Raw genomic sequence first — 14,978 nt, forward strand, 5'->3', positions numbered from 1 at the left:
CCTGATTCTAAAACTCTTGATGTCTCTCATAAGTTTCGTAGTCTAGGTTTTATCTTTGATTCTACTATGTCTCTCTCTTCTCAGATTAATAGTGTTGCTAGAAGCTCTTACTTTCATCTACGTAGAATAAAAAAACTTTTGCCTTTTCTTGATGATCCTACTCTTCTCCTTCTTGTTACTTCGTTAGTCTTATCTAGGATTGATTATTGTAACTCGCTCTACTATGGTCTTCCTGACTCTATACTCTATCCTTTAAGTAAAGCTTTTAACTCTGCTGCTCGTCTAGTTGCTCGTGCCCCTTTCTTTTCTCATATATCTCCATATCTTGTTCTCTTGCACTGGCTACCTATAAAATATAGAATAATTTTTAAAATTTGCACGTTCATGTATAAGTCTCAATCTAAATTATTTCCTAAGTATTTATCAGATATATTAATTGAACCTAAACGCCCCGGTTTACGATCGTCTTCTTCTCGCTTTTTCTTAACTCGTGTTAAACACTCTTGCCAAATCTGCTTTTGCTTTTTCTGGTCCTTTTCTCTGGAACTCTCTACCTACTTCTCTAACTACTTCTCCATCACTTGCGAAGTTCAGAGCGGATCTCAAGACCCATCTGTTTTCAAAATTCATTGAGGAGCGCTGTTGAACATCGCGAAAATAGCGCTTTATAAGCTAATTGATTGATTGATTGATTGAATGAAGCTGCAATGCATAAATTGGTTCAGTCCTGCTGAATGATAGAGATGTCATTACTCTGGTAGAAAATATCCGTTCAGAACTTAGATTGATTGTACCTTTTGAAAAAACTTACTGTTTGTTGTTTAAGCCAAAAGTAGTGACAGTTGTAATAAATTTTAAATTATGCATGGCTGATAAAGTTATAAATCAAGTTTCATCTAGTACATTTCTTTGCGTCGTCATAACCAGTAACTCGTAGTTGGTAGATCATATTGATTGTTTTCATTGCAAAAATGTTTTAAAAAATCATCTTGAAATAATTGATTAAGTCAAATATAAGCTTCCTAGAAATAGTATAGTCTCATTTTGTAACACTCTAATTTAATGTTTTAAAAAAAATGTTTTAAAAAATCATCTTGGAATAATTGATTAAGTCAAATATAAGCTTCCTAAAAATAGTATAGTCTCATTTTGTAACACTCTAATTTAACCTTATTAACCTTACTGCGTAATGCGTCAGTTCTTCCTCTTGCATGTAAGTTATTGAAAAAACTGAAAAACAATATGGCCTGTTAGCACAAAAATAGCATAAATTTTGAGTTATTGTCAGTTAACATCAGTCTATTCTTTGATAATTCTTGTTTATCCATTTATTTAATATATGCGCATAATGTTTAACTAATAAACTAACAAACCAACGTGATTACATTTCAGGAATTTTTTTTAACAAACCACACCGGCAACACAGTGCATGTATCGTGGATTTCACGTTGGTTCTTTATACTTTTTTTGATTTTGAAATGACCTTTTTCTCATCCGTGAATTAAACCAACCTGTTTTAATATGAGCCAAAATAAGCATTTTTAGTTATGCATTTCTTCAAATGTTCAAACAAAATTAGATTGTACTTATTAAAATTTAAATAAACGAAAAACAATTTTGTATATTCTGAACATTCGCGAAAATTACGACGTTACGCTTGGATCCTTCTTACTGTAGGTTTTGTTTTGAGTTGACAGTAGTTTTGAAATGCTGATAAGCTTCTTAGAAAAAGTTTAAATTGTAATATTTGTTAAAAATATGTTACTTATAAATTATGTTAGAACTCCGCTAAATGTAATTAACTTGTATATCGTTATGATTAATTAATATACTATGAAGGTAGCTAGAAACACATGTCAGATGTTGGACACATACATATTTAATAATAACAATAACTCAAAAAATAATTTCAAATAAACTACTTTTTAGTATAACTTTTCTATTTATTATTATCAATAAAAATTAAATTTGTTGTTAAAAGTTCAAGAACATTTTATACACAGATGCAATGAAACAATCATTTAATCTGTTTTTTCGGATAGGTTTCATGATTTATACATAAATATTTTACCAAACATGCAATTATCATTTAGTTTAAATTTAAACCAACTATAAAACTCAGCAAAAACGGCAGAAGAGGTTGACGTTTGTTTATTAAAAAGAATGAGTCTAATTTGTTTACTTCGACAGGTCTCTCTTCAAACGTGTTTTCTATAGAACCCTCCAGTGATATCATTGCAGGAGAAAAAACTATAAAGTTTGTGGCCAGTTTCTGCCCGGTTGGTGTCACCTCATTAATATTCAGTCACCACGTTTGTAGTCATCTCATTAATATTCAGTCACTACGTCTCTAGTCAGTCAGCTCATTAATATTTAATCACCTTGTTTGTAGTCACCTCGTTAATATTTAATCACTGCGTTTGTTACCACCTCATTACTATTTAACCTTCGTTACTACTATAATAATACAAAGAAAGAACTTCGAACTGCGGACACCTAAAAAAAACAACGATAAACTTCCAATGGATATTTAGAAACAACAAAAGCACCAAATATTTGGCGGAGATGGTAGCTTTGCGATTTCAGTATTTATTATGCATCTCTGACGTTTAAATATAGAACAGTTTACATATAATCAGCAATTATCTTTAAACTTTCTTGCCACAAAGACTGTAATTATCAACAATTCGCGATGTCCATACATGTCTTGTATGCACGCGTAAGAACCGCATCGTACACTCACGGTGTATAATAGCTTTGGGATTTTGTACTGTCTACCCAGAACCAACTAACAGTGTTTCTAACTAGAGACTTCTACCAACTGAGCTAACTTGCCGAAATGCCGATCACTGAGTTACATATGATTATGTCGAATGATTTCTGTTTAATTCCACCTGCGATAGCGAATTTTATTGCATTAACATGTTTCATACCGCAATTTTGATTTGTCTTTCGTAGATTGAATGGTTTGTTATTCGTCTATTTGTGTATATGTGTCATTTAGCCGAGGCCCAACCAGTTTTATTTCGCTCACCATTATGCCGTGATCCATCCACTGCCGTTCCTGAAACGTCACACAACTGACGAGAGGATAGTTTTTCCGCCCTGGCAACTGGAAATTAAAACGTTTGGTGAGGTTCATTCTTTAATTCTAATTTTTATGTTTAAACATTTAAATTCTATTGTTACTCTACTTCCTCTTTTCATTTTTGTGAGTAAATTTCTATGTTTAATATTGTTATTATTATTAGTGTTGTCGTTGTTATTATTATTATTATTATTGTAACATGAGAGTTGGCAGGTTTTTGCTAGCTCACTGTTTTATTTACATTAATCGAGTTTTACATAGTTTTACAGTGTAAAGATAGGTTTAAAAGTAGAGGAAAATTATGGCGAATAAATTAATACTAAATAACTCTAACTTTAAATATTCAATTATTTTAATTTTAATTTTAAACTCAATCTTACTAGTAAATGCAACTAAATGCCCATATTGTTTTAAAAACTTCGTTAAACTCAGCAGCCATTCCTGGCGTTGTACAAAATCAACTCTAAGTAGGAACAATAATAACAATGTACGTTTACAAAGCAACAATATTGTAATATCTCCAAACTTACTTGTTGATAATTTAAATAATACTTCTGTTAACATGGATAATAATCTAATTTCCTGTTGTTGTGGTAAGCAGTGCAAAGGTAAAAAGGGCCTAAGAACGCACCAAATTACCACAACTATCACTTCCGCCTCACCATCGAGCGACTCCATCGACGTCGTCGTCAGCGATGTCGCCGCGGCAGAGATACCACTACCATCGTCCCCGCTTCACCAACAGACATCTCCATGGTCGTCATCGTCAGCAAATACCGTCATAAAAGATACTCCACTTCCAGGGATAAAGCTACCTAAAACAACAATTCAATGGTCTGAGGCCAACGCATACTTCCATTCTCAAAGATCAGCTCTACCAAACATCACCGACATTGATAACTTCACCATCAATTTCCAGTCATCAATATACAACTACTTTGCCTCAACCTACGGCACAATTAAAAAACAAACAAATTCGACAACAACATTCGACAAACCAATCAACAAACTAAAGAAGGAATTGAAACAACTAAAGCTGCTAGGCCGTAACAACCACAACTTCGACTTTCAAATTAAAACGCTAAGCAAACAAATAAGATCAAGGATAGCATCAACAAAGCGAAATAAACTTGAAAAAACACTCAATATCACAAACCAATTAAAACACAAATTTTGGGCGACGTGTGAAAAATTATTCAACCCGACGCCTAATTTGCTACCTCAGTTTGGCGTCGATAAATGTAAACAATTTTCAACAACATTTTAAACGATCAATCTTGCAATAAACATTCCCTACCAAATTGGATTAAAACATTACCAAACCCTTCAATAGCCTGTGATACCAATCCTCCCACGTATAATGAAATCTTTTCAATTATCCGGAAATGCAAGTCAAGAGCATCTTCTTGCCCTTTGGACCAGATGTCAGTAATAGTTCTCAAAAAATGTCCAATACTCCGCACAATCCTTCATCAGTTACTGGTTGAATGTTGGAGAGCATCATCGATTCCCTCCTGCTGGAGAAAAGGGCTGACAATTCTGATTTACAAAAAGGGAGATGCCAACGACCCAGCGAATTTCAGGCCAATAACACTTCAACCAGTATTCTTTAAAATTTTCTCCACATTCATAAAAAATAGAATATACAAATATCTGGATTTAAATAATTTCATCAATAAAAATATTCAAAAGGGCTTCTATCCCAAAGTTGATGGTGTAGTTGAACACACGCAGCTACTGTCTCATCTGCCAAAAGACATCAGAGAACAATTATTGTTACCCTAACGAAATGCTTTCGGTGAGGTTAGCCATGATCTAATTTCATCTGCTTTAAGTTATCACCACATCCCAAGTCAGATCAGCAATATGATTAGATCAATATACGCTGACTACTCGATAACTGTATCGATGTGCAACAAACTAACCTCACCTATCCAAGTAAAAAGGGGGTCCTACAAGGTGACCCGAGCTCTCCATTGCTCTTCAATCTTTGTTTTAATCCTCTGATGGAAATAGTCGAAGCAAAGAAATACCAGCAGTGTGGATATATATGGGGACCTACAGCCAAACTAAAATCTAGGGGTTGGCTTCAATTAGCTGACGACTCAGCAATCATTGCTAGCAGTTCTGAGGGTGCCCAGAAGTTGATCGATCTCAACCAAACCTGGTGTAAATGGACGGGTATAAAATTGAGAATAGATAAATGTAGTAAATTTGGAATGAGAAAAATCAATGGAAAATATGAACAATTTCTACCCCAATTAACAATAAACGATGACAAAATTCCCCATGTGAATATCAACGATCAATTTAAATACTTGGGAATAATGTACGATTTTGAAGGCAAAAACACCAGAGAGAAAAATGAATTATGTAATAAACTCAAAATTTTGCTACAAAAAATTGGAGAATGGACACGACTGCTCAATGGAAGCTAGAAATTCTCAGACGTTTTATCCCCTCTCAAATAACATTTGAATTACGTACCTATGATATGTCGCTGACCTGGATAGAATGCACTCTGGACCGCCTTATAATAGAGGCAGTAAGAGAATGGCTGTCTCTGCCCATAAGCAGCTGCATCGCTGAAGTTATCTCGATGCCGTATAAAACTGGGGGCCTCAACATCAAATCGCTGAAACACCACGTCGAGATATTAAGATTAAAACTCCGTGGGTATCTCAAGCTAAACGCCAGCGAGAAAATAAGACTGCTGTGGAATGAATCTCATAACTCTTACAGAAAGATTGACGACCTCATTCCAAAAAATAGTGGAATAAAACCAGCAATAAATGCCCTACAACAACAACAATATGAAACAAATTTCAATCATCTATTGTTGTTGAGATGCCTAGGTGTCTTGTGAGGTCAATAAAAGAGCATATCAATAGCTCCGAGATAACACGATGGTCCAGGTCAACTGCAAAACTATCAGAGGTCTTCTATAAATTCACCAGAAAATATCTTATTCAACAGCTACCTACTAATGATAACCTCTTTAGGTGGGGTAAATTTACTAAAGCATCATGTTTGCTTTGTAATGCAGTACAAACATGTCCTATCAAATTGTAGCTCCGCCTCTGCACTGAGCAGATATTTAAACCGCCACAACAAAATTCTCACAATAATTATTGATAACATAAAAGCAAATGCAAGGCCGGGTATCGAAATATTTGCAGACGTGGAAAAAGATTTGGTGCGTCCAGTAACGGATCTGTTCAAATCACTCCGACCTGACATCGCCGTCTGTAACAAAGATACTATTGAAATAGTCGAACTGACCGTCTGCCATGAAACAAACTTTATGAAATCAAAACAATACAAAGTGAATAAATACATAAATAATTTAAAAAAAAACATTGTAAATGATTTTAAACATTTCAATATTTTAATTAAAACTTTTGAAATATCGCCTATAGGTTTTTATAATCCTTTTATTCTGTCTTTAATCGATATAAATTGGACTGATAATTTTCGATATAGCTTAATCAATAGTGTAATATCGTCACCCTATGCTCTGTACTGCGATAGAAACAATGCGTGAACAAACTGTTTCCAATTTTTATACAAGCTATCATCATGGCACTTATTTCAGGATAACGAGCGTTCATAACTATTCATATTATTTTATCATTTTAATTATATTTAACTAATTTTAACATTTTATTGACATATTTTTTTTGATTATTTTTAATTTTACTGGTTTTCTCTGAATAATAAAAGAGTTTACATTATTATTGTTGTTGTTGTTATTGTTATTGTCGTCGTTGTTTGCAATGGTACAGTTGTCAATTTATAATCGGAATTGAAATTTTTTCTTTTTCCAGTGAAATTTGTATCGAAGTTAATTTACAATCTCGGATAAATTGTGAAAAATTTGCTTGGAATTAAATTTTGCGTAATAAAATCAATTAAAAATTTTAATTTTAATATTTCGTTTGATTCTTCGTTTTCCCGCTGGTAAATGAGGGCGGTAAAACTAACCGTTAACGAGCTGTTTCTCTTTTTTAAAATAACTGGGCAAATGCTGATAATAATTTTTTCAATCAATATCAATAAAAAAACAACTATCAGTAGTTGTATATCGGAAATTTTGGAAAAATGTGACAGCTAGTTGGAAATTGGAAAGAATGGCTATTTTGACTCCTTTTTTTGCAGTTTTATAAGTTTTACTTCGTCTGCCATTCGGGGGTGCTACAACTTTCTCTAATTTTTCGCATCTTTTTTTTTTAGTTTGACGAGCTTTGTAGTGAGATTAAGTTTATTTCTATTATGTAATGAATCCATCGGCTATACCCAAACTATTTTTTATAGCTAAAATTAAAATATTAGAAATTAAAGGCTTTTCGGTAAAGCCACGACTCCATTTTTAAAAAATTACAATAAGCCAAATGATACATGTTTGGTTGTTTGCTGGTCTCTTTCTTTAAAAAAGTTGGAAATATATAAACTTTTCGTGCAGGCATATCTGTACATTTCAAATATGTGTACAGTGTACATCTTGATCATGTGCACATCTAAAAAAGTCAACTAGGGAAAGTACAAAAAAAGATTCGAAATTTTGACAATCAGTTAAAATCAGTTACTCTGCTCTACTTCTCGATCAAATTATACATAGCGATCAGGTTAAACGAAATCATTTCAATCAATCAATCAATCAAGCCTCTCGAAGGTTTTGTAAAATAGATTTCAGTGTCATTTTTAGAAAATTATGGATTAGTGGGTTGAACTTCATATTTGTGTATTCATTAAGTTTGCTTAACTGGTTATATTAGTCAAATGATCGAACGCTATCATTAAATTTTCATAAGTTTCGAAAAATAAAAATTTTGCTTTATATTAAACTTTTTAACGTTTTAATTTTGTTTAAATTGCTTAAAGTAGTGGTCTATTGAAAAAATTGTTTTTCGTTTTCATGATCACTCAAATTTTTTTCTTAATTTGTTTGTTTAATTAATTCGATGAATTAATATATGATGTGATCAAAAGTTTGAAAAAAAATCTCATCTTATAAAGTTATCCGACGAACGATAATCTGGTCGAAATTCCGCTTAACGGAAGCTCTAACTACGAAGAAGTCTATAAAATAAAATACTACTATCCGATACGCATCATACAAAATGATGAATATTCATCTTCATTATCCTCTAAATAAGATTTTCGTTGTTAATAGCAATAATCTGATTATTACCAAAAAAATTTCTAATTTTCCGTAAAAATTTTTTTAAAATTTTGTTTGCAATTCTAACTTTATTTTATCTAAATTTTAAATATATTTGGTTTATTTCATAAAGCTATCGTTAAACATACTGATTTAAGGTCAGACCTTCACACATTCTGTTGAGAAATATGTTCCCTATTTCAAAATGGACCCGCCTCTTCGACAACCACTGAAAATGGTTTGTTGCGAATTAGGAAAGTCAGTTTATCGAACTGTCAGCATACACAACACAGCAACTACTCCCATGTCCTATGAAGTGTTTTATGATGAGCACAATATCAACAACTATAATTCTTTCGAGTTGGAAATTAGTTTTACTATTGGATTTTTTTAAAATATAAATACTTGAAATTATTTTTTTAGTTGTCTTATATTTAAACCTGAAAAAGGAGTCATTCAGCCGAATGAATATCAAGTCATAATGATAAAATACTTTGCGTTGAGAGATAAATTTGTGGATGCCAACAACTTACCTCCGGCCGGCAACAAACCCGTTCATAATTTTCAACATCAGAAGAGAGCAAAAAGGCTGAAATCTTTATTTCTCGTATTCAATAATGATCTGAAATATAAACAAGTGAGATCCTAATTATCTTTTTCCAAAAAAAATTGGTTTATGCTCGTATAAAAAGTATTAAATTTAAAATGTGGCTTTCAATCAGAAAAAATTGTCAAAAATTTTATTTTTTTCATTTTTGAAGCTATAATAAAATGTACATAAGATTTGTGAAGCTATAAGAAATCTTTTTTGCATTTCTCAACATTAACATACAAAAGCAAGCTTTTTGCAAATCTACAAACTGTTTGTTCGAATTTTGATGTTTTTTATTATTGGCAAATTTTCACATCGAGAAATAATCGTGTGTCGAAAAATTAACAACTATTTATCAAAATATTGAGAAACCATCGAGATCGAGAAATTAGCACTGACGTTTTGGCACATATCGGGGTGTTTTGAAATTGTTATTTATTTGAATGGGTATTAAAAAAATTCACCCGAGGTCAAGGTTAGTAATAATAACGACGCCCACCTGCAGTTCGCCATTATTTTGTTCTTTGGTTCGGAAGAGCCTGTTTAATACGTGTGAAAACTGATGCGACTGAATATTTGCGGTAAGTTTAATAGGATGCGTTGCGAGGCATGCCAGATGCAGATGTAAGTGAAATAACATGTAGTTATTTCATTTCTTTTTTATATTAATGGAACTCATCTAATAACACAAAATTTATAGTTTCTAAGCGCTACAAAGTACGTAGTGTCATCTAGTCGTTTATAAATTGACAAACTTGTTTATTTCAATTAATCAATGATCTTTTTTAATCCTTTGTGAGATCGTTGTTGTTGTTGTTGCCCCTTCCGGGGGGCCCTCAGGATTCCAATCGAGGTCGGAGCTAATCCGCCACTGCAACAGGGTTGCTCCAGAGGTCTATTGGTTGAAGATCCGTGGAATTTTTGGGGCATCTAAACAAATGCTGAACATCATCCTTATGATTGTTGCAAAAAGGACAGAGATTGATGTGCCCATTGTCGATTCTGTTTTTGTAGCTGTTTAGAAGAATACTACGGCCAGATCGGAGTTTGGCGAGTTTGTCTGATAGCCCTTGGAAGTGATTCTTTTGACGGATCTATTTTTGGTGCTGGAGGAGGTTATCCGTCGAGCAATAGCGTTGACTGGTACGACTCAGCGGCGGCTTTAGCAGTGTTTGTATGTATGCTCTTTAAAGCTGTCTTCAGAGTGTTATCGTCGATTATTGTTGGTAGAACCACATTTATTGTTGATGACCATTTTGAGAGGAGGGTGGTCTTTATGTCACGATGAGGACGTGGTTGTATGATGATATTATGGCACTGGTGGCTTGGGTTATTGCATAGGAGGAGGAATTGTGAGGTTATTAGCTCTGAATGCTGCCTTACCGTTAACATCTGGCATTCTGAGTGCAGGTGTCGTTCTGATGCGACGCATGGCAACCAGTAACCAGACGTAGTGCAGCATTCTGGGAGCGTTGGAGACGGGAGAAACTTGAGTCTGACGTCGTTGACATCCACTTATTGTAGATTTTCAAATTCTTTTTCCATCTTTGCCAAATGTTCTGAATTTAATATTCTCACCCTTGTCCATTTATCTAAATTTTTTAATGCAGTTTCTCTTAATCATTAGTACATATTTAGATTTTTAAAGGAAGCACAAAGTAAAACACTATATACTTCTAAATATGTCCAAATAGGCCCAAACTTTCTTTTTGTACTTAATTTTTTGTTTCTAAGCTGGTTTTTCATGCCTTCGTTCCTCACCTTCTGTTTCCATCTGATTCCTAACCATCTTCTGTAGTCCTCAATTTCAAACGCTTCCAATCTGCCTTTGTCTCTTTTTCAAACGATCTTTAATTACCGACTCCATAACCTTAGAGCACAAACAACACAAAGAAACACGTCTAAAATTTTCCACACTGCATACATCCCCCTATTATGATTAGGGTTAGCCTGCCTCCAAGCATCAGGTATCACATGCAAATTCAATGACAAATTAAACCAATTACACAAATAATCAACAACCGCACTACTATTATACATTCCACCAAAATTCCATCGATAGAATAAATGTTATCCCAACCGAATTTATTTTTATTTAGCTTCTTTGACCTTGAAAAACATCGCTGACATTTATAGTCTCACACAACATGTCATAGGTCATTTATTTCCCTAAACAGACACTTCATTTCTATCAAGAACATACACACTATTAAAATAAAAACAGAAAAGCTTCAAATTTTTGGATGATTAAATAGCTTATAAAACTATATCACTGTAATAAAATATTGCTTTGAAATTTTTTTTAGGAAATCTGTATTGACGCTTTTTTGGAAATTCCTAGAATTAACCTAAGATCATCTGGCTACCTTATTTTCCGTCCTTCTCAAACAGGATGCCAAAGTTTTGTCACTGATATCATAACAAATGTGGCATGCGCACCATTATCATTTAAATGGATGATTCCAAAAGCATTCAGGAATTGTATCAAAGTAGATGCATTAGATTGGGTACTAAATCCATTTGAATCGAAGGTTGTTAGCACGACTGTAATTCTATCTACAATTCATGAAGGGTTTTTATTTCATATTTTCTTAATAAATACAATGCACGTGTGTATCTTAATATGGAAGCTAAATCGAGCACACTAAAATATTTTATAAAATTTTTTATACGTTTAACATTTTAACATTCAACTTTGCTATATACAGGTTTTGAACTGGAGTTATAAAACTGAATTTTACGAAGAAATTATAATTAAAATCAAACTACGCATAATATTGATGGAAAAATGTGCGTCTCAAACATCTTCTCAGTCAGAAATTGATTGTAAATTTGGCACAAATCAAAATTTTGGTGAAAATAATTTTGCCAGTGGTTGGGTCGAAAGAGGAAAAGAAGTCATTCAGCAAGTGATATTGGTAGGTCATGGCTCGCGATCGTCTATCAAAGTTAGTTATCTAAAATATGTGAAACCTACATAATGTTTTTCACAATTATTATTGTGGTAACGTAACTAATTGACATTGCCATTGCAGTTGGTCGCATCCAGGCAGTGATTTTTGCATCATTGTTTTCGTCCATCATTTTTGAACAACTGATTTATTAAACTTACTGTCGTTTTCTGTTGTCTCATAATATCATCTACCTTTGAGATGTTTCTACTTGGAGAATAAAACAATTTTTATGAAGCTTTTCTATCAGCATCGTTTCCTAGTTTAACTTGTTTTAGTCGGATGGTTAAATTAGTTACGGGATCTTTTTTAAATTTTTGCTGAACCTTCATATTACTTTATACATTTTGGTATTAGCATAATGATTTATTTATCTATTTGTTCTCCTAAGTTGAGTAAAATTAAATTCGTATTTTAACTCTGGCATCATCTTTGAGTTGAAAATCTCATCTAACCCAAGCCGACGTCATATTTCCTGCGATCTCTAAATGAGAGAACGTGCAAGTCTGCTTTTTAATTTAAAATAAATTTAAATTAGCATTGATCTCCTTCCAAAAAATATTTGCTGTCTGCCTCTTGGTAGCATAAAGAGAATGATTATCTTTCTACTCAGCCTAATATTACGTTTTTGAAATTTGTACCACTATCAGTGATTGTTTCAATCTTTGACATAAATTATCCCTGATTTATATTTTATTTCTCGATGTTATATTTACTTTTTTCATTGCAAAACACTCATAGCTGAACATGGGTTTATGGTCTTTTGGAAGCCATCCATTTTTCCACATTTGGTTTTACGTTCAATTCTGCTTATATTTTGATGAGCTGTCATTCCTGTTACTTTTGCAAATAATTTATTTATTTATTCATGGTAATCTTATTTTTTAAATTTATCTGAAATTTCAAATTTATAATGTTCATTTAATTCATGTATAATAAATATCAATGTTTTAATTAAAATTTTTCATAACAAAAATAATTTATCAAATTATAAACAATAACTTAAAAATAAATTCAATCACACGGCTTGGGCATCCTGATTACGATATCATTGAAAGCGATTGAAAAGCTAACACTGCTGAACATTTCATGTTGTTAACAGAGTCTGCAGGATAATATAGATCTCGGTCCTTTAATATTGAAGGAGTCTCACTGTCGCCGACTGCCTCCGATCTACAACGACGGCGACTGCGATCTGAACTATGAGCTGCACGTCCAGCAGATGTCATCAACGGACATGCGGACCGACTGGAAGTGTGAATTGAACGATGTTCAGTTATGCAGCAACATGGCGTGTGATGGCGAATCAGGTGTCGTTGTTTTCTTGTTAGCCTTATAAATTACGAGCAGTTATATTTATTATTAATCATAAAATAGTCGTTTGAGTTTGATGTTTTGTAATTGTAAAATTTTTTATTATTTCTGGTTTTTACCAGCAGGAGAAATTTCACCCAACTCGGACTCCAAATATTGATATTAGGAATTTGAGAAAAATTTTCCTTTTTATTTTAGAAATAATTTTTCAAGCTAGTGTTTTTGAAGTGTTTTTAGCGATACACAATTATCTTTAATATTGATGTTAAGAGATGCAACCAAAAGCATTTTCAATTTTAAAGAGAGGTGCATCTTTTAAATAGTATAACATGCCCGAGCCCTTTGTAGTGTTAACTACTCTTCATTCATCTTTCATGAAAAAATTATTTATACATCAAAAATTAATTTGGCTAATTTGTTTCGAACAGGTTAGAAGGAAAAAATGAGTTTGAGGGATTCACCAATTAAGGGAGAGTACCAGTTGTCAGAACTAAAAAGAACAGGACAGCAATTTAGGGTAGAAGTCAAATCAACAGAAAAATAGTGACGAGAAAGAACCAGGTGATAATATAGGTTTTGTAACAGAAAAAATTTGAGAGTTAAGAGATAGGCAAGAATCAAAGTAGTTTGATGCTATTTGAGATTGACTGAGAAAAACCAGCTATATTAACAGGGACCGGAGGAGAGCACTGTGACAGTTGTCGACAGTTGCCGAGGAACATGACAACCGGACTTTCCAGGTTTAGGTTAAAAAAGTTGGTTATGGACCTATCTTGGACAGCAGCTGTGCAAGCATTTAGATTATTAATTTGGCAAGTGCAGATGTTGATTATGTTTATTTAGTCGGCTTTAAAATCTTCTGCAGAAAACATTTATAACAAATGTTGTAAACACGACGAAAAAATATTTCTACGCAATTTTGCTTCAACATTAATTTTTACAGATAATTTTTATAAAACTTTTATTTAACGTTTTACGCGTTTGTTATAATTTTGATGGCGCAACGATCAAGTTACACTGACGATCAACTACAGAGAGAATTCAAGCGAGTAATTTTAATGTTTCCATAAAGTTTTGCAGCATATCACGGTGGTCAGTGAATAAGAATAAAATGTGTTGGGGCACGATGGGCTCCAAGAAGCAAGATGTTGTTGAGAGACACGAATTTCTTTATCATTTGAGTTGAGTTTCAAACTTATTTTTTCTAGTATGACACTAATTACGAGAAAGATGAGCTTGGTATATGAAATAAAGAGCATATCGCATTTCTATTTGAACATTTTTTCAATAGTAACATTTAAATAACATTTGCTTCCATCTCGCAAAGTTGAATCAACGAGTCGCGTTCCTTTTTCTTATTCTCTCGTCTATTTGACCTCAACTTTTTCCGCTTCTTAAGCTTATAACGTCATTGTTGGTTTTTTATTGGAGAAGTTTCAAAAATAAAAGTTAGGGTTTTTTGTTAATTCTTTTATAATTTTTGAACTTTTTGATACTTGTGAAATTTTTGTGTTGATCACACAACACGCTTTCGTCGATTGGTCAATTTTTCGTATTCGTTGGTGTTAGTGGCGTGGACGAGGTTTGAATGCAGTCTGCACTGAACTCGTACAATAGGACAGGCCTCGCCGCGTTTGTCACGTACTACCTGCATCTCAGCACCATGTAGTTCCATGTTTACATCTTTCGTGGCAACAAAATTTTTCTTGAAAAGCAAATAAACCATGAAGTATTGTCTTTGTTAGCACTGCGTAATACAGAAATTGAAAAAATTGGTCAACACTATTCGTTTATAAAGCATGCAAATAATGTGTTCATTTTGTTTTCAGCACTCGTGCTATCGCCAATGAGGGGTAACTTGCAACCTTCGAT

At 33.1% G+C, this 14,978-nt stretch overlaps 2 protein-coding genes across 2 annotated transcripts; both read left to right on the plus strand.

Annotated features, from left to right (window-relative positions):
* Nucleotides 1-3,650: 3,650 nt before the first annotated feature.
* HELRODRAFT_181290 (hypothetical protein) lies at nt 3,651-4,355 on the plus strand (the record flags this gene model as incomplete). The annotated part of the gene is made up of 1 exon (XM_009030525.1): nt 3,651-4,355. The coding sequence occupies one exon, from the start codon at nt 3,651-3,653 to the stop codon at nt 4,353-4,355; it is 705 nt and encodes a 234-aa protein (XP_009028773.1).
* A 4,099-nt stretch (nt 4,356-8,454) lies between these two features.
* Nucleotides 8,455-13,131, plus strand: HELRODRAFT_181291 (hypothetical protein; the record flags this gene model as incomplete). The annotated part of the gene is made up of 5 exons (XM_009030526.1): nt 8,455-8,609; nt 8,673-8,886; nt 11,148-11,372; nt 11,550-11,789; nt 12,895-13,131. 5 exons carry the CDS (start codon nt 8,455-8,457, stop codon nt 13,129-13,131), a joined length of 1,071 nt encoding a protein of 356 aa, XP_009028774.1.
* Nucleotides 13,132-14,978: the final 1,847 nt, after the last annotated feature.

This window comes from Helobdella robusta (assembly GCF_000326865.2).
Source record: "Helobdella robusta unplaced genomic scaffold HELROscaffold_69, whole genome shotgun sequence".
Lineage (NCBI taxonomy): Eukaryota > Metazoa > Annelida > Clitellata > Rhynchobdellida > Glossiphoniidae > Helobdella > Helobdella robusta.